The 24,932-nt window shown below is 39.3% G+C and overlaps 1 protein-coding gene across 2 annotated transcripts; it reads right to left on the bottom strand.

Moving 5' to 3' along the window:
* Nucleotides 1-243: 243 nt before the first annotated feature.
* STX17 (syntaxin 17) lies at nucleotides 244-24,652 on the bottom strand. 2 transcript variants are annotated; one of them, XM_084222867.1, is made up of 8 exons: nucleotides 24,521-24,652; nucleotides 18,895-19,073; nucleotides 14,888-14,953; nucleotides 8,549-8,768; nucleotides 3,351-3,469; nucleotides 3,218-3,268; nucleotides 1,562-1,648; nucleotides 244-891 (listed from the first exon to the last, which is right to left on the bottom strand). In XM_084222867.1, exons 2-8 carry the CDS (start codon nucleotides 19,012-19,014, stop codon nucleotides 652-654), a joined length of 903 nt encoding a protein of 300 aa, XP_084078993.1. In that variant the 5' UTR covers nucleotides 19,015-19,073; nucleotides 24,521-24,652; the 3' UTR covers nucleotides 244-651. The 2 variants fall into 2 exon arrangements, with proteins under 2 accessions (XP_084078993.1, XP_084078994.1); XM_084222868.1 differs by lacking the exon at nucleotides 24,521-24,652 and adding an exon at nucleotides 24,364-24,452.
* Between the last annotated feature and the right edge of the window lie 280 nt (nucleotides 24,653-24,932).

The raw sequence follows: 24,932 nt of genomic DNA, 5'->3' as shown, positions 1-24,932 counted from the left end.
TGGAGCAAGGTGGGGAGCTTACAAATTAACTACCGTGCCTGGAAAGGGGAGAAGCTGCTTCCAGTGCTGATGTGATATATACATAACTTTTTTTCCCCTTTGCTCACTCAACATTCTCACCTTTTCTTACAAGAGCACATGCTTCCCTGTGTATTATTAAACAGGCATAGTCAGTCATATCCTGGGGAACAACAGGAAGAGTTTGGGAATCCAGATAAATTAAGGTAAATTTAAAATACTATGAGCCTGAAAGAATGATGCTATTTATTTCCTTTCTTTGGAGCACTACAATAAAAGCTCCATCTTCTCATGACATTCATGGGAAAGCACTAGGATTTTCCAAGTATCTCTTTGCATTGCCTGCAAGACACTTTGTGCAAATTTGGCATGAAGCACCTGTCACCCATTATTACAGCTGCGAATATAGCTTACCTAAGAATTATGTAATTAAAAGTTATCCATATAATTTTCAAAGGACTGATATCACCGTGTCTGAAAAGAGAAATTCTGACACGACTTTTTCAGCCCTCCCAAGGAACAGAACTGTCATAAAATTCACACAACTCAGCCTTGTATATAAAGCATAAGGCTGCAAGTCTGTCATTAGCTCAGCTACTACACTGTTATTCCTGGCCATAATGAATCTATACCTCAGCTGGTTTTTTTGGCACTTTGGTGAGAAAGCTCTGGACAGCTGGAAGAGACCTGCTCTATCATTTTTTGTTTTTTTCTTTGTATCAGTTTTCCACCTGTGAAGCCCAAAATCCCACCACCAAGTGCAGCTGCAATTCCTGCTACTTTGAAGCCTGCAAGGAGACCAATAGGACCCCCCACCACTCCACCAATGACTGCACCTGCCACAGGCAGAGCTGCCAGCTTGTATTTTGCAGCCTGTAAAGGAAAGAAAAAAAATAGTTAGAATACTTGCCTGTGGCGATGTGCATTTTCCCCTCACTGCTCTTGGCAATGACATGAATGCTCAGTGATAAATAAACTTTACAAATTAGTATTTAAAAAAAGTATGACAGAACATGCTAACACCAATTCAAAATCCTGTCTTGTGTATGCAATTGTGAACCAAGTCCTCTCACGTGGTTCTAGCTGCTATGTACACTGGTCACCATCCTTAAATCAAAAACTGAGAAAATGCTCAGACTTTTCAGTGATGGGTCTGACTGCAGCTTTGGGGTTTATTTAGCAACTGACATGGAACAGGATGGAAATGACAGGATATCATCAGGCTCTTGTTTAATGTTTATGTGATTTTTGTGAGCCAGTCACTGACTGCACTTGTCTTTGCAGGTAAAACAAAGTAACCATCAGAACAGTGTTTAAAAGGCCCCCCCAAAATTAAATAATTGTATTTTCGAGCAGCCTGGGTGCAATAGAAAATTACAAGACAGATTGATTTTTTTTTTCCCTGCTACCTGTGGGTCATTTCTTCTTTATTTCCTTAATTGCTGGTTCCCTCAGCATTAAAGACGGCAGATCAATGGGGTTAATACAGAGGGTAGCTGGGAGGCAGAGCGCCATTGATTCACCAGCAGGAGCAGATCCCTACCTTCCCCAAGTTTTTGGTTCCCTCTTCAACATTCGCAGCAGCACTGTTGACATGGTCTTCAATCCTGTCAATCTTCTCCTGCTGGGACTAGATGCAAAGGAATTATGAGTGAGGGAACCTGCTGGGAAGCAGCAGTGAGCCAATACACACTATTTTAATGCCTGTAATCAGGGCCCCACAGCAGCTTTCATCTGCACCCGGCAGCCTTAGTGATGCTCCATGATTAGCATCTGCTAAACTCTGCTGAAGCTACACACTAACTTCAAAAAAATCTAAACTATTAAGTAATAATATGGGGTGGATATTAAACAATGTCTTGCTGCAGTTGGAGAAAACAACTCAAAATGATTTCTACATCTTTTCTATAGATAGAGGATTCACAGTCCAAATGGAAAATAATCCAAAGTAGCCTGTTTTGTTTCCTGCGGAGTCTCACGTTCAAAAAAAATTCTGTTAGGGGCATTGGAGTTAGTACTGATTTATAAGATCAGTACTAACTCCAATATACAAAGCTGAATCAAAAAAATCTAAGAAGTATTTAATTACAACATTATAGAACAATGACTTCAGAAATAGTGACAGCACAGAAAATATACTTGATGTTGCTCTGTATTTTACTGTTTGATTTTACAAAAACATTCTATCCTTTCTCCAAATGCAGTCAGTCAGTCAGGTTCCCCTGCAGTCTCTCCCAGGGAACACTGGAGCAGAAGATAAAGGGGTTTGTTTGTTCTTATTCTAATCTGAGCAGTACGCAGGCTGTTTTATGTCACAAAATAATGAGATGGCCAATGTTCAGCTTAAAATAAAAGGTATTCTGAACTTTTTGCCTCTAAGTCAGAAACTGCTGAGTACACTAGCTCTGGTATTCATCTACAATGCAGTCCACCCACCTTAAATACCTGCTATTATATCTAACGATGGTTAAGTGCAAAATCCAGTAAGTCCTGGGAACAGGACCTCTTCCTTTAACCTTTAGAATACTGAATGAACATTTCTGCAGTCCCTTTCTAATCTAATGGCTCTTACTTGGGTTTTTTTGTATAGATGAAGCAGCACATACTCAGCAGAAAAGATAAAAGCTAGGTTGTTTATCCCTACTGACCCAATAGCAAGGAGATTAAAGAACTCTCCTAGGAGATGAGAATTGTGCATTTAAATTCCCTATAGCACAGGAAAAGCTGAACATTGGGAACCGACATTTTGGCAATGCCTTGAGAGCAGAGAAGGGGCATGATAACAGTGAGGATTTTTCTAGCACTCCTGATTAAGTGAGAAAAGATACCTGACAAACACACACCCTGTGCAGTAAGAGCTGTCACCACCATTACAATCAGAAATTGTAAAAACTAACAGGACCAGGGTAGGAGTCTGCAATCAACACAGCAGAGCTGCTGCTAAGGTTCAGCTCATGGCCATGTGCACTGGCAGGAACATCGTAGCTGCTCCACTGACAATAATTTGGGAGCAACTCCCAGCACTAGTGCTGAAAGAGGAGACTGCTGCCTCTTCAAAGTGTCACCTTGGCAGAGCCTGAATCACAGGAGAGATACATCCTCAGCTTTTTTTGTCCCCACCCAACCCCTCCTAGGAGTTTCTCTTGCACCCTGTTTCTGCAGGAGACTCTGTAGGACAGAATGCAGAATTAATACTTACACAGACTAAGAGAGAAAACTCAGTCACCAACTGGCTCAGCTCAACCAAGTCCTGCAAATAAAAAAAAATGTTATTCTGTGATAGTTGCTAAAACAAAGAGCACCAACATGGCAGGGAGGGAGTTCCAACATACCCCTTCTAAACTTTCCCAGGACTCAGCTGCATTTTCTTCCTGAGGTATTTCCGGAAGGCGGGAGTAGATCTGGATCAAACTCTGGGAGCCATCCTTCACTTCTGTGTTATATAAAGTTTCTGAATGAGAAACATGATGTTTATAAATAAATGCACTGAACCAGGATGGCAGGTAGTGTGCAGAATTTCTCACTCCTGAAGTTTCTCAAGGGTAACCTGATACTTAAACTAATTCAAGCCAAGCAACAGCCCCAAAAATGCTCATATATGGAGATGCCTTGTGGCACTACTCAGTTTCTTAAAAGGATGTTATTGACAAAGAAATAGATTCATTTCTATCAGCACATTTTCACAACCAGTCCTGAAATGATACTAAATTATACTTCTGAATTCAAGGTCATTTAATTCATTTTGTATCGACCGGGCTGAGAAAACTGGGCTTGGGACAAGAACTTTTCATTTATGTACGACACATAAAAGCGCTGTGCTCCCAAAACTGAACAGACAGTTACTCATTTTATGATTGGTCATCATGCTACTGGTTTGATTTTCAGCCATTGGGATCTGAAAGATGCTGAAGGAAAAAGCTTTCAAAGCAAAAGCAGTGAAACCCAAGTAATGTAGTACCCAGCATGCCATGCTGGATCATTTGGGTAAATGGTACTGTGAGGATGGCAGACATTTGCAGCTCAGTGCTGTACATAAGACATTGTCAAGTATGTTCCTCCCTAAATCACCTGGACTGACTGCAGAAGGCATTTGGACAAAGTTTGGTGTTAAAAACGGGGAATGACAGACAGTGAGTGGCACTGGGGAGAGCAGATACATGAACAGGCTCACACACCCCTCCTCCAGTCACAGCCCGCTCCAGAGCCATTGCAGATGTCATGGGCGTGCCTGTAATTGTGGACAACAAATTGAGTGGCAATAAAGAAAAATAATAAACAAGTTTGGCTTGTCAATACAAGGATTGAGAAGAGCTTGGGACTCTGAAAGGCAGACTGGAGAAGGTGTACATGTAAACACAGTGCAAAGGTCATCTCAATTCAAACAACTTCAATTTCTGAAGGGAGATCGCTCCTTCAGCAGGACACTGATGTTTCCTTCCTTGGGAAGGCAGTCCCAAGAGAAAGCTTATTATGGGGAAAGGCTGGTTAGATACATCTAACAATACTAAAGTGTAAATATTGTATTAAAATCTTTAGATACAACGATTGTGCCAAGGTACGATAATATAACTGTTACAACAACAGATATGTCCAATGGAAAACAAATAAATATAATCATATTCATTAAAAAAATCAGGTGCATGCTTATTAATGGAATTAATTTAAGATGAAATAAAAATGATACATTTTCATAACATTTGTCCATTTCTCAACATTTTTATCCCAACATCTCAAAATAGATGAAGGACCCAATCTTCCTACTCTCAGCTCAGCAGAAGTCTAACATGAATGAAATTGATATTTAGACATAATTCCTAAATAAGCAGAGTAACAAGAATGCACTAAGCAGTTTGGGGGCTTGACTTGGGCTTGTTTTTCTTTTTAAGTATTTCTACCCCTTTTCCTTTAAGAATCCAGACATGCAAGGCACTTCACATTCTACAATCATCACCTTTTCTTCCAGAACATATTTTTGATTAACAACCTCAGATTAATTAAGGTTGTATACTCAGTTCTAAAATATTCCTTTCCCCTTTTTGATACAATTAATTATATATCCAAACGTGTGCATTTTTTGAGAAAACTGTTCTGCCACATACTCTGACATTTATCACAGGTTTTGAGGATTTTATTTCATTTCAGTCCTACACAATCCTATTTCAAAATCAAGTTTCTTCTGCCCAGAAAGGTGTACTCTTCCCTAATCAACATGCATGCTAAATCAGTTAAAATTAAAGTATTCATAATTCAAAAGCAAAGTAAAAATCTCACTAAGCAAAGCTGCTTCCTCCCAAGACCTTGCTCTGGTCTGTTCCTAACAATCTCTGCTGACCTACGGTAGAAAAGCATATCCTTGAAAGTGTTGTAAAACCAAGGTTTTGCATGACACACATTCCAAATAAATTAAAACTGTAGGTAGGTTTACATGTTATCATTTTGCAGTAACTAAAAATCAGTGAGAAAAAATTCTTCATGAAAATTCTTTATTCACTTTAAAAAACTAAGGTAAAGAACAGGAAGGGTAAGAGGTGGCCACATTTGGGCTGAAAGTATGAGTAAGAAATTTATATTCACTACTTCGCTTTTTATCAAGTCTAACCAATTTTAATAGAATTGAGAATGGAAGTGACTTTACCAGTTCATTTATACAGCATCTCCACAGAAATACAATAATACAAAACACCTCTGCAGATTTCACAGAGGAGCCTTACACCTCATTACACTCAAGATAAAAATCTAATGCTCTGGAAGATCCAATATGTTGCTTAAAAGATTTTGGTAATTTTAAGAGTGGAGTCTCACCTTTTGTTAATATTTGTTTAATATGCAATTAAATTCCATTTCTATTGGCCCTCAGCTAAGGATGGTGAATGGGGGAAGGGACCGTATCATATCACTGATATGCTTTCTAAATGGGAGATTTGAATTTGTAAACTCCTTCCTTCTCTACCAGATGGGAAGCAACATGCTACAAAGAATGGGCACGTATTGAACTTCCTTTGATTAAGATCAACAGCCAAGATTTGCTTTCAGGACTGCAGCCTCTAAGCACAAAAGAACAGGCAATGCACTGTGTCTGGGTTTGCAATTCAACAGGGCTGCTTGCACAGGCAGGCAAACTTGAAAAAAAACCTGTTTAATTGTATTTAGTTGTCTGTCTGTCTGTTTCACTTTAAATAGGGTGAATTATTTCCACATTCCTGAGCAGACTTGCAGATGCCTGTCATTCCAGTAATATTTTTTCTGTTCTTCTCATCTCCATCATTCTACGTCCTCTGTAGTTCAAAGGTATTTTAGATTTCAGAAATAGTCTTTGTTCTTTGAAATTAAACTCTAGTTCCCATTTGCTACCTATGTAATTGTGTAAAAAAGAGAAGCAGTAAGCCAAAATGAAGCCGTTCCAATTAAATATTGGAATGTAATGAGAACACTGCAGAAAGTCGCCAACAGAAGAGGTATCTTAAATTTAGTTCTGATCATAACAGAGAAGAGCACACAAAGAGACTGAAAGTAACAGCTAATATATATGAAGGGAATCACTGAATATCAAAGACAATGAGCTCTCCACAAAAGAGATGTCAACAAATTGGGTAAAATTATTAATAGAAATTATGTGGAAGAAGTTCCTAAAAGATAAAGGAGTGCAGAACTGCTGGCAGCCACTAAAAACAAGCTGTGCTGAAGATGACATCAAATTGTCCTGATGCAGAAGAAGAAGTTTATGGCTTCAGCAAGAGCTCTTCAATGCCCTGGATTTCAAGAATTTGACATACAATATGAGTACAAGTTAAAATATAAGCATGGAAAGGAAGACCAGGACATAAATATATTGCAACTACCAAGAGGCATAAATGGTAGCAAGGAAGTTCCTGTGAATGTTTTTGAAGTTACAGGAAGACCAAGGATGTGGAAGTGCATTGCCAGATAAAAAGGTAGCTTTAAGCAGGTATTTGATGCAATTAATTTAAGAGAGGCTGAAACATAAAGAGAACAGGTTAAAAATATTTGGATGAGCTAGGCCTATTTAGGGTCTGAAGGTTTGATGAAATTTACTCTAGAGCATTTTTAAAAAACGGCCTTTGAAATTTCAAGCATATTTTTGAGAACTTGAATAAGGTGGTCCCAGAGGACTGCAAGAAAAGAGACTTTGAAATCCATGAAGATATTAGAACAAACTGCTGAACAACTAACTACAACATGTTGAAGGTGTTGAAGAGGTTGAGATTCTTATGTCAGAAGCCAATTCAGTCTGTTCTGCTGGCCTTGTAAGAGAAGTTTTTTACAATGGGGGGGGTGAGGCACCGGCACAGGCTGCCTAGAGAAGCTGTGGATGCTCCCATGCCTGGAAGAGTTCAAGGCCAAGTTGGATCTGAGCAGCCTGGTCTGTCGAAGGTGTCCCTGTCCACGGCAGGAAGCTTGGATCTAGATGATGGTTCAAGGGTCCCTTCTAACCCAAAGGGTTCTGTGACTGTGTCTGATTTATCTTCATGTTCACAAGGTTTTCTGATACTACTGCACGTGACATTCTTGAAAGCAAGCCCGGTTGTCAATTCTCCTTTTCTCCCTGCTCAACCATGATGCTCACTGGCTTGTTAATCACACTTGAAAAGAGTGCTTGTAGTTCTGTATGCAGCAACAAGAATGGTCATGAAATCAAATCTGACAGCAGGTTCTTCTACAGTGCTACTGACTGAGAATGCTCTTTTGATTTTAGGACACATGAAATGCTCAAATCATTTTAAGTAATACTGCTACTGCAGCAATCAAACTAATTACAGCTTTGGGAAGGGTTTAATCCTGATGGAACCAACCTTCTCACAGATCATCAGGAGAGAGCCCTAGCCAGCACCAGGGCCATAACAGAGACTTCTCCTGAAGACAGAATGGTAGAACGAAGATTGAAAGACATTTTATACAGAAAGGAGGGAAGACCAGCAAACATATCTGATTTCTAGCATGTCACAGTGTGTTTTCAAAATCTTTTATTTAAATCGATTTATACTCCTTTCTTGTCAGTTACCAAGTAAAAATGTTAAAGGAAGAGATGTTCTTCCTTACTTAGGAATTTGCTCCTCTTTTCCCATATATTTCATCAATGCTGTATTACACTGTCTATCATATAAAAATCTTCCCGGTATTTCTTCACTAATTCAATGAAAATGGCCAAAATGATTACTTGCACATGATCAAGTGATTTGCAGGGGGGACAAAAGAAGCCAAGCTAACTTAAAACATAAATGAAAGTATTATGGTTCCTATGAACAGTCCACTATTTCAAGATCCAGGGGCCCAGGACCTTTGTCACAGAAGGCCATATTTATTTTTTTAAGATTTTTAAGCATTTTCTGCTTATCAAAATTCAGTAACAGGGCTGGTGAAAGTGTGGTGTAAGGAAAGAAATCTACTTCTTCATTAACAATACTCTTCACCTGAAATCTTGTCTGTTTACTTCATTTATATCTGGTCAGAGAAATTGCATACTGGATACAATGACAGAGATACAATAAATACAGAAATTAAATTCCACTACCTTCTCCTAGAGTTGCAGATCTGGTTAAAGAGGCATCCTCCTGTTCTTTGAGTTGCCTTTTAAGTTCTTCTGCAGATTCAGAATGCAGCTGCAGGAAGTCCTTAATGGCAACTGAAGCTTCCTCTTTAATGGGATTTATCATTCTCTGCAGAACTGGGATGTCTTCCTGCCGGACTCGCAAACACAGCTTCTCCATCTCTCTCATATTGGCACGGAGTTGCTGCAAGAGTATTAGGAGTTATTTTGTAGCTTACCTTGTGAAAACACCAGACACCTCCAGTGCCTGGGAAGCACCTATCATCTTTATAATCAAAGGAGAAACATTTTTGAAGCCATCACCACCACTATTTTGAATTTTCTGGCTGTCATTTTTGTACTTTATCCACTTCTCCGAGTCAGTATATTTTATTTTGGGGTTCAATTAAAATATTTAACTAATTAATTCATTGTGTAATCACTGACGCTATTTCTGTTTCTCTGGTCAATTTAGCTCTTTGCCAAAATATTTACACAAGTTGCAACAAGTTGCAATAATATCTAAGTAAGTGAATGCTTCTCAAAATTTGCTTTTTTTATAATAATAAGTGACTATGATGATCACAGGACCTCAGGATACAGTCATTCATAATCCCTGACTACCCCAAAACTTTTCATTTTGTGAAGACAACTTCAGGGACAAAGGAGAAGGATTTCATTTTTATTTTTTTTTCAGCTGAATAACAAATACATTTGTTTGATTGGAATAGCAAATTTAATAAAACATGTAAATACTTCTTTAGTTACAAGACTTCTGAGGAGATATAAACTGCTCACAACTAGCAAGAAGAGTATGTGTACAGGCCTTTCACATGAGATACATTTCTTTCTGCATTAAAAATAAAGGGGCTTTTCATTGCCTGGGCTTTAGAAATGCACACAAATTTTCTTTTTCTACAAATGAAAAGACAAAATTTACAGTTTAAATTACACCACTTACTGTTTTAGGACAGAGTTTTTATCTAATTATAAAAAAAAACCTAATAAAAATATATTCTCTGTATTACTTTACAGTGACACAATAAATTCTTTGTTGCATTATTTACCAATTAATTTGAATACTTTTCTCACAACAGAGCAAGAGAATGGATTGACACCAATGAGTGGTTAGAAATAGAAAGGTTTTCTTCCAGAATACAAACCAGGTACAGATAATGCCTTAGAGAGGTAAAACTGACTATCTGGAAAAGCAAGATCTAGATGGAACTAATTTTATTTCTATACACTAGTGGAATTAATTGCTTTTAGTATTTATTAAAAAATAGCAGAAAATATAATTAGAGAACAAGGAAGGGAATTATTCAACAGCCTGTTGTACAAGCTTCCAAAGAAAGAACTATTGATTCATTGAAATCATGTGGCAAATTACTAAAATTAGATTAGATTATACTGTATGCTTAAATTAAAAGTACTATTAACCAAACTAGGCTGCATTATTCAAGACTAACCTCAGGTTAAACCACTGATTGACAATTAAAAGAAAGAGAGATAAAAAAAACCCCAGCTGTGGAAGACACTGAGCTGAATTAGAAACATGGTAGCCAGTAACTTTCCTCATCCATTCCTCATCTCAGTCCACCTCCTGGTATCTTCCCCCCATGGTGTGCCCCGCTATGTACCCAGAAAAAGAGAATGTCACCACTTTCATACTGCACCATGTGCCAAAATTCTTGGTTCATAGAATCTTAGAATTTCATTTAAGTAACAAAACAGGACTATCAAAACACAACACTCAATCATCTAATTTCTAGAAGTATATGCAAGGCACTGAGGTTGATCATGTTGTTTTATTTCAGTAAAAAAAATTATTACTATTATCCTATCTTTGGCAATAATGGAGACCAAAAAAAAAAAAAAAAGGCATGTCAAACAAACAAAAACTAGTGAAACAGTGACAACAGTGAGTTTGGGGAGAGATAACAATGGTTCCACAGCAACTTCTTTTTCTTTAAAAGAAAAAGGAGAATTTTGCCATTGAAATTGAGTTAAGTGTAGCTCTACTTGGGATCTGAACCACTGCAGCTGCTGCTGGGGCAGCGTTACAAGCAAATTCCAAGTTTGTGCAGTGACCAACAAAACGCAACTGGCTGATGGGAGTTTGCACAGATCCTGAACAGAAGCTTTTAAAGATGTATGAAGTACTCAGCCTAAGGAATGGCTAAACCAGATCCTCACTTCCACTGCTCATTATTACCTTGCTAATCAAAGAGAAATATTTCTGAGCAAGAAGATGGAGGAATCAGATGATGATATTAGCCTATTTAGTGAAATTTAATTTTAGTAGCTCTTCCTTTGTGGTTTTGAAGGGAGGACTTGTGTTCCACTTACTGTCAATTAAACAGAAGGTGAATGGATTCAGCCTAGCAGGAAAGTTCAGCCCTGCTGTGAGGAGACACATCCCAGGAGCCCACCAGGGTGTAACATCACAAATGTTATGGATATGCAAATGACTGTGACTTCTTCTCATAATAATTTTAATGGCACTGAGTTTAATTTCTAGGTGGAACATAAAAGTGTCTCTCATCCCAACTATATGCACTTTTAAAACCAAGATTACTTAGAGGACAGTTACTCAGATTACTTATGAGGAAGTAATACAAAATTCTCTTTCCATTTGTGAAGACTCCTGAGTTTTGCATTCTCCAAATTCAACCAAAAAGACACAGAATTTTTCTTTAAAATAATTGCAATTTTGGTCCACTAACTTCCAAAATCAAACAACAATCTTTGTTTAAAATGGCTTTCTCACAAAAACGGTAGAAAAATAGAACTGGTGAAAACCTTGGGAAGTTACCCCTTCAATGCATGATCCACTGTCCCTATATTATTTCTGTCAGTTGTTTATCTAATCTGGTCTTAAAAGGACTTCTGCATGAAGAGCTACAACCTTCCTTATACTTCACTGCCAGAATTCAGTACAGCATTTCCTTATGTCTAACAGCATATGCACTATAGCATTTCCTTATGTCTAACAGAAATCTCTCTGGCCTCAGTTTAAACCAGGTATTTCTAATCCTCTCTGTGCAAAATAGGGAAAGACAAGCCCTGTCCTCTTTGCAACCATCCTCTCCATATTTGCAGACAGCACGATGCTGTTGGGGGCTCTTTGGGCAAAATAACTGATTTGCTGATCTTTACCAGAAGTCCTGTTTTCTCAAGTTCTGACTGCATTCACTGGTCTCTCCCTATTCACTTCATGCCTTCCTTGGAAGTGTGGTGCCCAAACTGGACAGACTACTCTACCTGGGATCCTCCTACTGCTGACTGAAGAGACTGTAGGAGAGACCACACAGACTGCTCTCCTGTTTATATATCTCAGTTATGGGGCTTTTTTGGACGACTACCAGACAATCAGTTCACTTCTACTCTGTGTCCCTCAAGTCTTAAAAAATTCATGGCCTAGGTCAAAGGAACTCTGAGTTTAAGGATATCTTTACCCTGCAGATGGCCACAGGCTGCAGTAATGATCTGGTTTTACATGATCCTTCACTGATACCACAAAGAATCTCCTGCAGAAATAAAGTTTTCTACACTGCTCCTCATGCCCTCACAGTATGCCTGAGGATCATTTCAGAAGACCTGAGCCATACAAGACCTTGAGCCAACAACCTGAGCTTTGAAGATTTATGCAAAAAAGAGCTGATCAAAAACCACCTTTAATTTGTAAACCATTTTCAGCTGAACTAGAAACCATAAAAGTGAAAAAGAAAGAACAGATTAACATTTTTCAAGCAGCTTTCCAGGTTAGAGTAATACAGTGGAGAGACTATGTCAGCCTAAATATGTTTTGCAGAACAGAGTCTTTTTTTGTGGGATGAATACAGACTAAAGCCAGACTGTTCATCCACTGCATTTTCCTTTTTTTTTTAGTTTAATATCTTATTTCCTCTCAAGTACCTGCAGCATTTCCCTTCCTCTCACCACCTATAAAATAATCAGGGCAGTCCTTAGATGTTAACAACAAAATACTGCCATTCCATTGAAATTAGCTTAAACTTGGCAGTAATTAACTAACTGCGTGGTACAGTCAGTGTGCATGCAGACAAAGCCTAGAAAACTGCAAATTCATTCAGGCTCTAACATTTTAAGATGTCCATGGACTGTCCGTAAAAATAAAAAAATACAAGAGCACATTCAGAAAAACTAATGCATGATACAGAAGAGCTATTTTCTCAATATTTTTGGAAAGGTCTCTTCATGCCCTGTACAAGATTTATCTGTTTTCTTCATGTTCCTTTATAGAAGTTTTCAATGTGTCACCCAGCCACTTAAAGCAGAGCAACAGATTTACACTCATCTATACTTCTATTATAATTTTGACCATCATCAAAATTACAACAGAAGTAATTATTCTGGGTAAACTGAAAATTCAGAAAAATGGCTAATTATGTGCACATGGATTAAATGTAGAATGGCTGTGCATATATTTGTCTAAAACCTGTGGCGGATGCCTAGGGTCAATATTGACTTAGGGATTCCTAATGTATTTTTACAACATCTAATTTTGAGAGCAAAGTGTGTGCTGCAGAGAACATTTGGTATCACAATAATTAATCTGATTTCTTTGCAAACAAACAGATCACAAGTCCATCAGTAAACATTTAAACAGCTTACGGCAAACACATTCTACATGTCATATAATTTATTATCAAGTACTTCAGACTCCTAACTATTTAATTAAAACAAAGAGCCAGTCTGCTCTTCTTGCATGGACCCAGATACTAATGCTGCTCTCTGGATATCAGAATGTGAACCACTTTAATGAATCTAGATCTGTATCCAGAGCTAGAAGCAATAAGCATTATATAAAACCTAAGAAAATTTACTTAGACTGTAAGTAAAAACAGCAAGCTTTAGATTCAAAACAAATATAAATGTTTCTAGAGACAAATAAGCAGTTTCCTTATTAAAGCACTTAAAATATCTAAAAATAACATCTTCAACACAATTATTTTTTCTCTAATTATTGATAGATTTTTGTCTTGCTAAAGAAATTATACTGGTAATTTAAAGCTACAAGAGAAGCTTTTCCCACAACCTTGATGTGAAAACAGATTAGAGAACAGACATAAGCAAACATGCTTACTGCACCACACCTGTTAAAATGCCATTGCTTTAACCGAACTTCTACCTTTGGAAGCCTCTCTGAATATGAAGAATAAACTTCTATTAAAATTTCAAAAGTACTTGGTGAAAAATCAAAATACACTTAAACCTCCAATGAGCAGGAACATTAACTGGATTTCATGTGTCATTTCATATCAGTTACACTAAAGAAAAAGCTCACTATTCCTCAAAAAAGACATGTAACTCCATCTCTGCCTACTATCTAATTCTGCTTTTCAGTCAGGATTAAGTTCCTCTTTCTGAAGTGAGCTGGTTTTGGTGGTGGTTTTCTTTTCATTTTTAGTTTGTTCTAATATCCCACAAGAGTCAGTAAGGCACTGAAACAAACACAGGAATTCACAGTATTAGAATTGTGAGCAATGGTTTAAGACTGTGCCAGCTGTACTGACAAATCCTGCTTGTCCATGTGCAGTGTAGGTCTTTACAGCAGCAAAGACAAGTCCCTCCTCCGAACAACACCTGTGAAACCAAGAGAAGATGCCTCTCCTGGCCAACATACATCTGTCTCCAGAACACTGGCAGTGCAGCTGTTACAGCCACCAGATGCTACATCTGTCTCAGCAAACTTTGTGCTGCAGATGTGGTCATTGTGTTCTTCTGTACTGATAGACTACTTAGCCTGTGTGCTATTTAGCTGGTGTTTGGCTGAGTTTCTGCATCATTTTCATCAAGACATTATCTATTTTTAGAAACAGCGTATAGCTCCCTGTGTGCTGAGTTATGGATGACCATGGATGAAGTCACTGAGATGATGCCCGTGCTGACAAATGTGCTGGTATTTCCTCCCTTGATGATATCATGTACCTAACAACAGATGTGCACACCAAACTAGTAGTCCAGATGTTCTCTATGTCTGAAATAATACTTTAAAATTAGCAGTATCCTTAATTGCAAGAGCTGTCTCCTAATTTAATAACATAAGAGAAAAGTTTGCAAAAGATTACAGTCTCCAAACTTTTGCTTGTTCAAGAATATAGAAACATTTCTGACTGTATTTGCCTCATAATACACAATTAGGAAATCTCTAACTTTTAAATGAAGTAAAACTAAACTGTGTGCTTGCTTTTCAAACCCACCAGTCAAGTGTATGTCTCTCTGAAGGTCCATCCCTGAGGTGATCAGAACTACATCTGTAATTCAACCCCATCAGCAGCACAGACACTTTCATATCCTTACCTGAACCGTTCGTCCTGCGTTGATGTGCTCTTCGTGCAATCTGTCCCAGAGCCTGCATCTCTGATACTAAAACAGAGGAAAAGGATCCTTAGAATTGCTATTTTTACCAACTGGCTGGGCAGAAAAAAAGCCACCTTTGGTAAATTGTCACTTTAATTTTCCAAAACTGAAAGTTGAGTTATGAACAGTTCCATTGCAAAATTAGAGAGGTAAACAGTAATGCATTTTGCGAAAAATTTTGTACAATGTATTTTAGTGAATTACAGACAACCAGGGTTTCAGTATCAGTTTTTAACATCCAAGTGATATTGCATCCTGACACTGCTGTGGCATAAATCACTTGGTGGGCAGTAGAACAAATGGCAGAAGAAGGAGAAAGGAGTGGAATAGTGGATAAACAGTACTGGTCATACAGGACAACGAGGTATCTGATACTACTGACAAAGAAAATGGTATTCATTACACAATGCCACTGTCTACATTTACACTGAACATTTCTATATAGTTACAAGCACAGCTAGAAGAACCATCAGGCCAGATCTGGCACCTCCATGAGGTTCCACTAACTTCAGTGGGAAACTATCCATACAGTACTTCCCATGGGACAGAAACCAGACTAACTATTACATTAGCAGAGAGCAAGTTTGGCAAAAGAACTGTATATTATCACGGATCAACCTTTTCATCAATCAAACAAATCAGTGCCTGCTACAGGCAGTTGACACAAATAATATAGAGACTTTAGCATGAAAAAGAGTAGCAAAGTAAGAGAAGTAGAAGCTATGATTCCTGGAATGTGTGCTGAAACTTTCAAAGAATGTATTTACAACATTAAACAATATTAAAATATTTATTTAATTATTTAGATACAAGGCAAAATATTTACCATGATTTCTAAGGTATTTTTATGTAAAGTTTAATTCCTCAATTTCTTAATAACCTTTGTTACCAATAAAAAAACTTTATCTACAGCCTCTATCTTTCCATAATTATTTTCATAATTTTAGATGCCACAGCAATAAGGATCGTAAGTTACTCAGCTTCCTAAAGTGCAAGGAGAAATCTAAAGTTACTACTTATTTTCAGAGCAAAAAGTTCTTTCATGTTAGGACTTTGTAGTCCTATGAAAGATAAAAGGTTTAGTGTTCAACAAAGTCAGATTAACATCATTCTTCCAGGAAATTGAATAATAATAACCTCTGAATAAATTGCTATGCCATTAAAATTACTGCCAGTGTTCTTTAAAATAAAATAGAAAGCCCTGCATCAACAGTAGATCTTCCAATTTAGTTGTCCCTCAAAGAGTACTGAAACAGGAATTTCTGAGGTTTTAGGGAAAAATCACCTATTTCACTTCAGTGACTGTAATACATCGTCCAAACAACTAATAATAAAAAATCCTGTTATCCAGTTAAGAAAAATTCCTCAGGAAACCTTTACTGCACTTCATAATTTCTTCTAGAGATGTTCAACAAATTAATCTGCTTAATATATTGTTTTATTACTTTGCTTCAAAATTCAGAATATGCTAGTGACGAGCCCAAAGAATCCAATGACTTAACACATGACATTCACGTGGTCAGAGAATTCCTTCTTGTTGACTTCTCTTTGTCATGCAACACAAAGTAGGCCACACTCCTGGACAGTGTTCACCCTGGGGCCTCAAGGATAGTAAAGCTTGAGAAGAGATGGTATTGACATTATTTATTATGGAAACTGGGGCTGTTCAGCCTGGAGGAGAGAAGGCTGCATGGAGACCTCACTGCCACCCTCCAGTATCTGAAGGGGGCCTACCAGAAAGCCAGAGAAGGAAACTTCATCAGGAGCTGTAGTGATAGGACAAGGAGCAATGGGTACAGATTGCAAGAGGGGAAATTTGGGTTAGAGATTAGGAAGGAATTTTTAACTTGAAGGTGGTGAGACACACGTTGCCCGGAGAAGTAGTGGATGCCCCATCCCTGGCAGTGTTTAAAGCCAGTTTGGGTAAGGCCTTGGGCCAAGTGGAAGGTGCTTCAACCCATGGCAGGGGGGCTGGGACTAGATGATCTCTAAGGTCCATTCCAACCCTTTAACATTCTATGATCTTATCCTGATCAAATACATGTAAAACTAAGGGAGGTCCAGGAAGTAAAAACATCTATGGAATCCTAACCTCTTATGTCAGGTCCAGAGAGGGCCACAAAAATGGTCCAAGGGCTGGAACAGCTCTCCTGTGAAGAAAGGCTGAGAAAGTTGGGATTGTTCAGCTTGAAGAAGAGAAGGCTCTTGAGAGACCCTACTGCAGCCTTTCCATAAAGAAAGAAGGCTCAGGAGAAAGACAAAGACTTTTTACTAAGGCCTGCAATGACTGCATAAGGGGCAATGCTTTTAAACATTTAGAGAGTAAGCTGAGAATAAACATAAGAAATTTTTTTCTAATGGGGGTGGTGAGGAACTAGGACAGATTGCCCAGAGAAGTTGTGAATGCCCCAGCCCTGGAAGCCTAGGTTGGAAGGGGCTTTGAGCAACCTGATGTAAAGAAGTATGTTCCCATGCCATGGCAGAGGGTTGGAGTAGATGATCTTTAAAGCTTCTCTTCCAACTCAAATCACTCTATAGTTCCATATTTCTGTGTTATTTAATCATAATTGTGCTATAGCCAAATAGTTTATAAAAATATAAACCATTAGGTTACTCTCAGACACTTAATCTCTTTTGCTCTATGAATATTCTCTTGAGAGCCCTCTTTAGAAGAAACTTTCATGCCTCTGTTTTTGTTTTGGATCCTTTCCACCTCTCCTTGAAAGTATCCAGTGGACATGGAGAGAACTCAAAAGTTTGTCATACCATTTTGTGTCACCTTAACATATATTCTCACCACAACAATGGTTTCCAGCCAAAGGTAAAAAGTGTTTCACACAACATCCTTTAAAACAGGTACAAAAAATGAAATTGAAACAATGAAATGAATTTTTTCTCTCTTGAAAGCAAGACAGAAAGTGTCTTATAGCCCTTTTTTTCTGGAAAGAAATGTTGCATATCACCAACAAAGTCTAGGGCAGTAAGCCAAACAAAATCTCCACCTTCCTGTACTACCAAGTATGGGAAGTGTAGTACCAATGTACTACCAAGTCAACTGCTGATATCTAACAGAAACTTATACACAACTGTACCTCTTTTGGATACACATGCATTTTATTCCCTCTTGGAGTGAAAGGCCATCTAATCCATGGAATGTGCTATAGAAAACAAGAATTTTCATAGGGAAAACATGTAAAGAAAGAAGTATTACAGAGAACTTATTTCTTAGGGCTATAGCTTTTAAGTCTTCCAAAATGGTCATACAGAAAGTTGGACCCTCATATAGTTGAGAAGCAATGATGATGAATTTATGGTAGCCACTTCCTCTGGAAAGGTGTATTCAAGGTCAAATTTCATTATATATTGATTTTATAGTTTCTTCAAACAGTGATTTAGGAGATTAATTGTTTGGACTATCTCTGGAACCTAAGGTTTAAATCAATATTCATGAAATGAGGTTAGAGATATTGGCTTCATCATAAGTAAATAATGTTGCTGCTCTAAGCAATTGGACATAATTAGTGATTTTTGCTTAAAAGTAGCCTGTAAAATAAACAGAATCAGATTCTACAAAATTATCCTTTTACCTCTAGGGATGTTTGGTTTGCATGGCTGAAAGTTAATTTTACAAAAACTATTGAAGAGAAAATCATCATGACAGCTCACAAAAGTACTGTAACACATTCATTATGGCTAAACTTCGTGTAAAAGATATAATATGAGAATTATCATACAAGTACTTCAACCAAACTACTGCTAACATCAGTGTTTGCTTCAAATGTAAAGGCCTTTGTGCACACAATTACAAACATAGAACTTTCATCTTTAGCCAAATTTGAATCAAAGCATTTTGTCATCAACTTCTCATCAAAAACTCTACATAATCTTTCAGTGTGACTGCTTCTATACTGCAAAAAGAACTACATTAGTAAAAAGTGAACACTAACCTTCTCAATATTTATTTGGTGCTTTCTTAACCTTTCCAAATCTGTTGGAATTGCCACTTTAATGAATTTCTGAATTGCAGGTTCGATTCGGCGGAGTTTAACTTTTTCCTCATCAGACATCCTAAAAGCAGCTTTCAAGTCAACAGTTGTCCAATATACCTTCACCAAGGTAAAAACCCCTAAAAACAAAAAAAAAAAAATTAAACAAGAAAGTTAAACCTCAATCACTTTTTAAAGAAATCAAAATGAGATACATATGTCTTTCTGATGATCACGTATCCCCCAAAACCACAATTAAGCAGTATTAATATCTGGATATTTGCATTTAAATGTATTATCTCTACCTATTTTCAGGCTTTGGGGATCATTTTTCATAAAACTTAACACTAACAAGAAGGAAAAAAGCAGCTAAGTAATTAAGACAGAGGCAAATGTTTTACAGCATAATGATACAAAAAAAGGTTTGAAAAAAACCTTCCAATTAGATGCTTTGATTGATCAGAATTGACATATTGCCAATTCAATTCAGAATCACCCTAAAATTTGTAAAATATGTCCTGAAAAGACACCAGAATATAATTAATTTTGGAATTCCATTTCCTGGAAATGTTAAGGGCTCCTGAATGAAGATTTGCACTCCAAATCGCATATGTTCCCTGCTAACAATGACTAAGGCATCACCTAACGAGGGATATAAATAGGCTGCTGAAATATTTGCAGGACCAGTAGGTACATAAGCAGCCTGAATTCTGTTCCCTGCATAGTGTAAAATATAATTTTTGAGTTTCACTTCTCTAAAAGAGAGATGTGTAGTATTGTATGCAATAGCACTTATCTACAGAGCATAGGAGTAATATAAAGGAATTCCATTATGCTGAATGCACACAAGGGGAAAGAAGACACATATGAGAAAGTGTTGGTCACAAGTGTCAGTAAAAAGACATGCGCTAACTTGGTTATATGGAAGTACCTGAAGTACATCAGCTACCGTATCAGAAAGCTTTCCTAATTTTCCTCTTTCAGTAACTAAACTTTAATTAACCTAGCATATTCCCCCTGGATTTAAAGTAATTAACCCAACATATTCCTCCTGTTACAGGTGAGGCACGGCAGAACATAACAGGTTAAAAAACGTTCCTGTTTTTCACACAGCCAAACATATTATCAACAGTGAAATTAGACATCACTTTTCTCACATCTGCCTAAGGTGTGAAAACACAGAGGGAAGGTGTTGGTGTTTTTCTGAGACCTGTGATTCCTGCAGGCAGAGAGAACATGGGGGCAGACACCAGCTGATGGCATGGGGTCTTTGACTGAACCGCTCAACGCTCAGCCCCAGCCCTCGGTGCAGGCTGCAGGGAGCACACCTACAAACCTGCTCCAAACTCAAAGGAGCCAAGTGGGAAGCATCTTCCAGGAAGAAAGGGAACGCACTTCTGGCATAGGGAGGCAGATGGTTGCAAATAAAACAACACTGCATTTTTCAGAAGAACAGAATCCTAACAGGAGTTTCTCCTCCTTTGATCTATCCCAATCAACAAAGAAATTGAAAACTGTGGAAAGTTGAATGCTTACTGAGAGGAGACCAAGTTAGGGGAAGTCAATCTTTAAGGTTTCAATGACACATCTTTTCTTTTTCCAGAACCTCAAAAGGAAATTATTTCATCAACTGACTTTGCAGTCATTGCTAAACCATATCCACTTCAAATTATAAAGACACACTATCAAACTGTCTAACAAATCTCCTTCTAACCCAAGGCATTTAATAATAACCTTCAAATAAACATGCAGTGGATGGGTGACCTCACATTTTTCAGGTTGCAAAAAGAACTTTACACCTTTTGTATTGATTCCCTCTTTTCACCATTCCAAAAACAGCAGTTTAAACGCAAGTTGATAAAAAATACGTTCTATTATACCTTGGTCACTACAGTCCCTAACTTTTGAAAGAGGCACTCATAGATCACAGCTGAAGTCTATTTTAAGTCTAGAACTGACTTTTTTTTTTTTTTGTAATGTCCAAAAGATAAGAAGCATCATACTCCAAACTGCAGTACTTCCTCCTCAAACAGACGTTTAATTTCCTGGCAGCTTATACACTAATCCATGAGTTTATGAGCTAGAATTAATTAAAAATTGGTTCCCTAAAGATATTTAATAGCCATGCCATGCTTTTCCTTAATACAGAATCATCTTGAAGAAGTGTTGATGCAAATTCTTCAAACGTGTAACACAACATGAACTCCCAGAAACACACAGCTCAGGCTGTCTTAGAAGAAATACAGCAGAGACTAAGTTAAATTCACCATAACTTTGTCCTTAACCTTTCATGACATCTGGAGATTGATGAGAGTCAAAACTGATAGTTTAGATGACTTACAATCTGGAGCACTGTGAAAGCAGAGTTAATGTAAACAATGGCCATGTGCCTTGGGTAGATGATCTGAATTCTGAATTTTGAAGACTTGGCTGCATGCAGAGCTCTGGCTAGTCATTTTCTTCTCATTAAAAATTTCCTGACAGTAAAGTAACTTCCATGACAGTGTCTACTCTTAAAGACACTGCTGCCTAAAATTCACTGTGCAGCAAGTTCGAAAAACTAAGAAAGAAATATAAAAACTCCTCACATTCTCATCAGGTCTCTTGATTAATTTTCTCTCAAATAGTATAGTAGCTTCTGCAACAAAAATTCTAAGCCATAAATTATCAATGCAATGTCTTACTTTTTTTTAACATTCATATCCTACTAACATTAAATAAATAAAATTAACATTATGCATTTCTGCTTGTTGCTGATGCAATTTCAAGGAAACCTTCCATACTTTACATGACTGGTGTTCTCCTAAGCATGACTTTAACAACTCATTTTTGAAGTAATAATGCCTGTTCTTTCAGCAATCACAAAGTAAACAGGACAGTTTAGGTTGGCAGGGATTTTCACATGCCATCCAGTACAAGCTGAATCAGATGACACTGCACAGACCCTTGTCCAGTAAAGATCTAACACCTCCATGGATGGACACTCCTCACTCACTAGAGACCTTCCTTCAGTGTTTGACTATTGCCCAGGCTAAAAGCAAACAAACAGACAAACAAACCAAAACAAAACCACAACCATGAAGACCTTCCTTGTAGCTAAACCAGCTTGTGTCCACTGCTCCTCATCCCACTTTGATGCACCTACAAGAGCAGCATGGCTCTACAGCTTCTACTCACAACAGCAAGATCTCCCGCTCCTTCACCTTCTCTTAAGGCTGAACAAACCCACCTCTGTTTCTCCTACAATACCACGTGCTCCAGCCCTCTAAACACCACAACACTAGTGTCCTTTCCTGTAAGGCTGCTCTCCATCAAGTCTTCCCAACCTGTTCTAGGTGCACAGCTTTCTTATTGCCTCTGCTGGAATTTCTGAGGTTTCTGCCTGCCCGTATCTCCATCCCATCAAGATCCCTCTGAGTAGCAGCCCTGTCTGGCCTATGAACCACTCTCCTCAGGCAAGTGAAAACACTGCACTCAACTTCAGCTTCTTAGGAAGGCTAATTGCCCCTCTCCTTGGATCTGAGTATCAGTGACTGAAATAACACTAATCCAGAAGTGATCAAGACTGAGATGCAGAATAAATTTCAGTCAACTAGGTAAAAAAAAAAAGACATATCCAAAGCAGGCTGTAGCAGCACAAGCCACAGAGTTGCAGTCAACCAGAAGTAAAATTCTTCCCAGGTATGGTAACATACTTGTTATAAATTTCAGAAAACGCTGCTAACACACCTCAAATGTTAATACTCATGAACTTTTGTTTGTTAATACTCATGAACTTTTGTTAAACTGCTTACTGTTCTCCCATGAAACCCACTACAACAATACACAACAAACCTCAGGAGTTCTGCTTGCCCAAGGAAACACAATGTAATTCACTAATTTGATTTTAATTCACTTACAACACTTTAGACAACCACTGCCACTAGAAAAAGTACCTCCAGCATAAATGCCTTGTTGATAAGGGCTGCAAGGCTAAAAAGTTTTTCTCTGTAAATAAAATTAACTAGAATATAAGGACATACAACAGCTTTCTCCCTTTGAGGATGACCTGAAACATTTCCTAGAGTGGTACTGGCCCCAAAATTGAGGCTATTGCCCACTCGGCTGAGGCCTGTAGTTAGTGAGGAACACACCCCTCTTGTAGGCTAGAGCCAAACTGCACTTTGGCACTAAATTACATCTTTTACATTTTGTCTTTAAAACGAATCAAAAGAAAATAACTTTTTTAGGCTGAAATAAGGCATAGTCACCAGCCCCAGCGTGTTCACTAAGTAACATGAAACTGCTTCATGAGATAAACATGGGGATCTCCCACAGAACACCCGGAATCAGCAGCTGTACATGTCAGGCTGTGGCTCCCAGCAGATCTGTGCTCTTGTGGATACCTGGCAACACAAACTTGATCCAGGAAAGGCAAGTGCACATGACTGCCTTTTGAGAAATCAGAGCAGACAACAGGCATTTTGTCTTGGACTTGTATGTTTAAGCCAGCCGCAGAAGGCAGAAAATACCTAATGACTAACACGTGAACACCTTTGCACAAAGCTGAACCGGTGGAGCCAGTCTGCAGTGGGCTGATGCCTGCCATGGGGCCACAACAGTTCAACCTGCAATCATAATACTGAATTCTCAGTATTAACAGAACTACACCTCTGGTCTCACTCCAGAACTACACAATTAGGTTGGAAAAGACCTTTGGGATGATCAACTCCAACCTATCAACACCACCCTGTCAACTAGACCACTGCACTAAGTGCCACAGCCAGTCTTTCCTCAAATACCTTCAGAGACAGTGACTCCTCCACCCTCCTGGACAGCCCAATCCAATTTCTAATTAACCTCTGCGAAGAAATTCTTTTTGATGTCCAACCTAAACCTCCCCTGGTACAGCTTAAGACCATCAGGTTCTGAAGGCCTACCCTGCCTGTACCATGCCCTGGAAAAGCAAGGTGAGCATGAAAAAATGAGAAGCATAAAAAATAAAGACAGGCTTCAAGTCTTACATAAAGGCTTCAAGCAGACTAAACGACTTCTTTTTTCCCTCACTTACAGTTCTAAAAGCCTCGGCAATGCCAGGCTTAACAATTTGTCATGCTGCAAAGAATAAGTAAATAAGCAAACAAGACAACCCAAGCTGGTGTGACATGTTCTGTCCCGATCAACACCCCGCAACCCGACCGCGGGGGAACCTTGGACCCAGCCGCTGCTGAGGGTATCTCCGGCTGGGCACCCTCAGCCCCTCCGCCGGGCAGGGCCGGGAGCAGGACGAGTCCCCGCCGCTCTGCCACCAGCCCCGGGCCCGGGCTGGGCTGGGGGCAGCGGCGGCCGCCGCGGCCTGGCCGAGGGCCCGGACCCGGGAGTCGCGGGGGGAGCCCGGCGCTCGCTGCGGCCCCCACCGGCCCCGTCGGCAGCGCCCGGCCCAGGGCTCACCGTGCGCCCGCCAGGCCCCGGCCCTTCCCTTTCCTTCGCCTCGCTGGCACGGGGAGCGAAAGCGAAAGCGGAGCCGCCCGGCCCCGCTGCTCGCTGGTCCCCGGTCCCTCCGCCCCCGCCCGCCCCCGGTCCCAGCCCCGGTCCCTCACCCCCTCACCATGGGGCGGCCGTGTGACGGGCGCTGACCGCGGCCGGCGGCAGGCCCGGGACGTTGGGCGGGAGCCGGCGCTGGGCTCCCCCTCCGCCGCGGGGCGCGGCCCAGCCCCCGCCCGCCACACGCACACCCCCTCCGCCGCCCCCGGGCCATGCTCCACGTGGTTGTTTCCCTTCGGGAACCACCGGTCGGGGGCGGGAAGGACGGAGAGGAGGAGGAAGAGGAAGAGAAGGAGGCGGAGAAGCTGTCCTGGCCACGGAGGGGGTACCGGGAGTCTGGTATCAGGGCTTGTCGGGAGGGAAAAGTGAAATTTATTCATCTAAAAGAGACCCAAAAGATTCCGACAAAAATTTAAGAGCTCGTTATAGAATGATAAAGTTTTCTTAGCTAGAAGGGACCCACAAGGGTGATCGAG

Source organism: Fringilla coelebs (assembly GCF_963513975.1).
Source record: "Fringilla coelebs genome assembly, chromosome: 1".
NCBI lineage: Eukaryota > Metazoa > Chordata > Aves > Passeriformes > Fringillidae > Fringilla > Fringilla coelebs.
Note: the sequence above shows the minus strand (reverse complement) of the source record. Positions and strands in the feature narration are given on the sequence as shown.

Coding starts and splice junctions, on each gene's coding strand:
- STX17 (XM_084222867.1), bottom strand. CDS start 19,014: ATGTCTGATGAGGAAAAAGTTAAACTCCGCCGAATCGAACCTGCAATT. Junction 14,954..18,894: donor ACCAAATAAATATTGAGAAG/GTTAGTGTTCAC, acceptor CCTCTGTTTTAG/TATCAGAGATGCAGGCTCTG. Junction 3,470..8,548: donor ATCTGCAACTCTAGGAGAAG/GTAGTGGAATTT, acceptor TTTCTCATTCAG/AAACTTTATATAACACAGAA.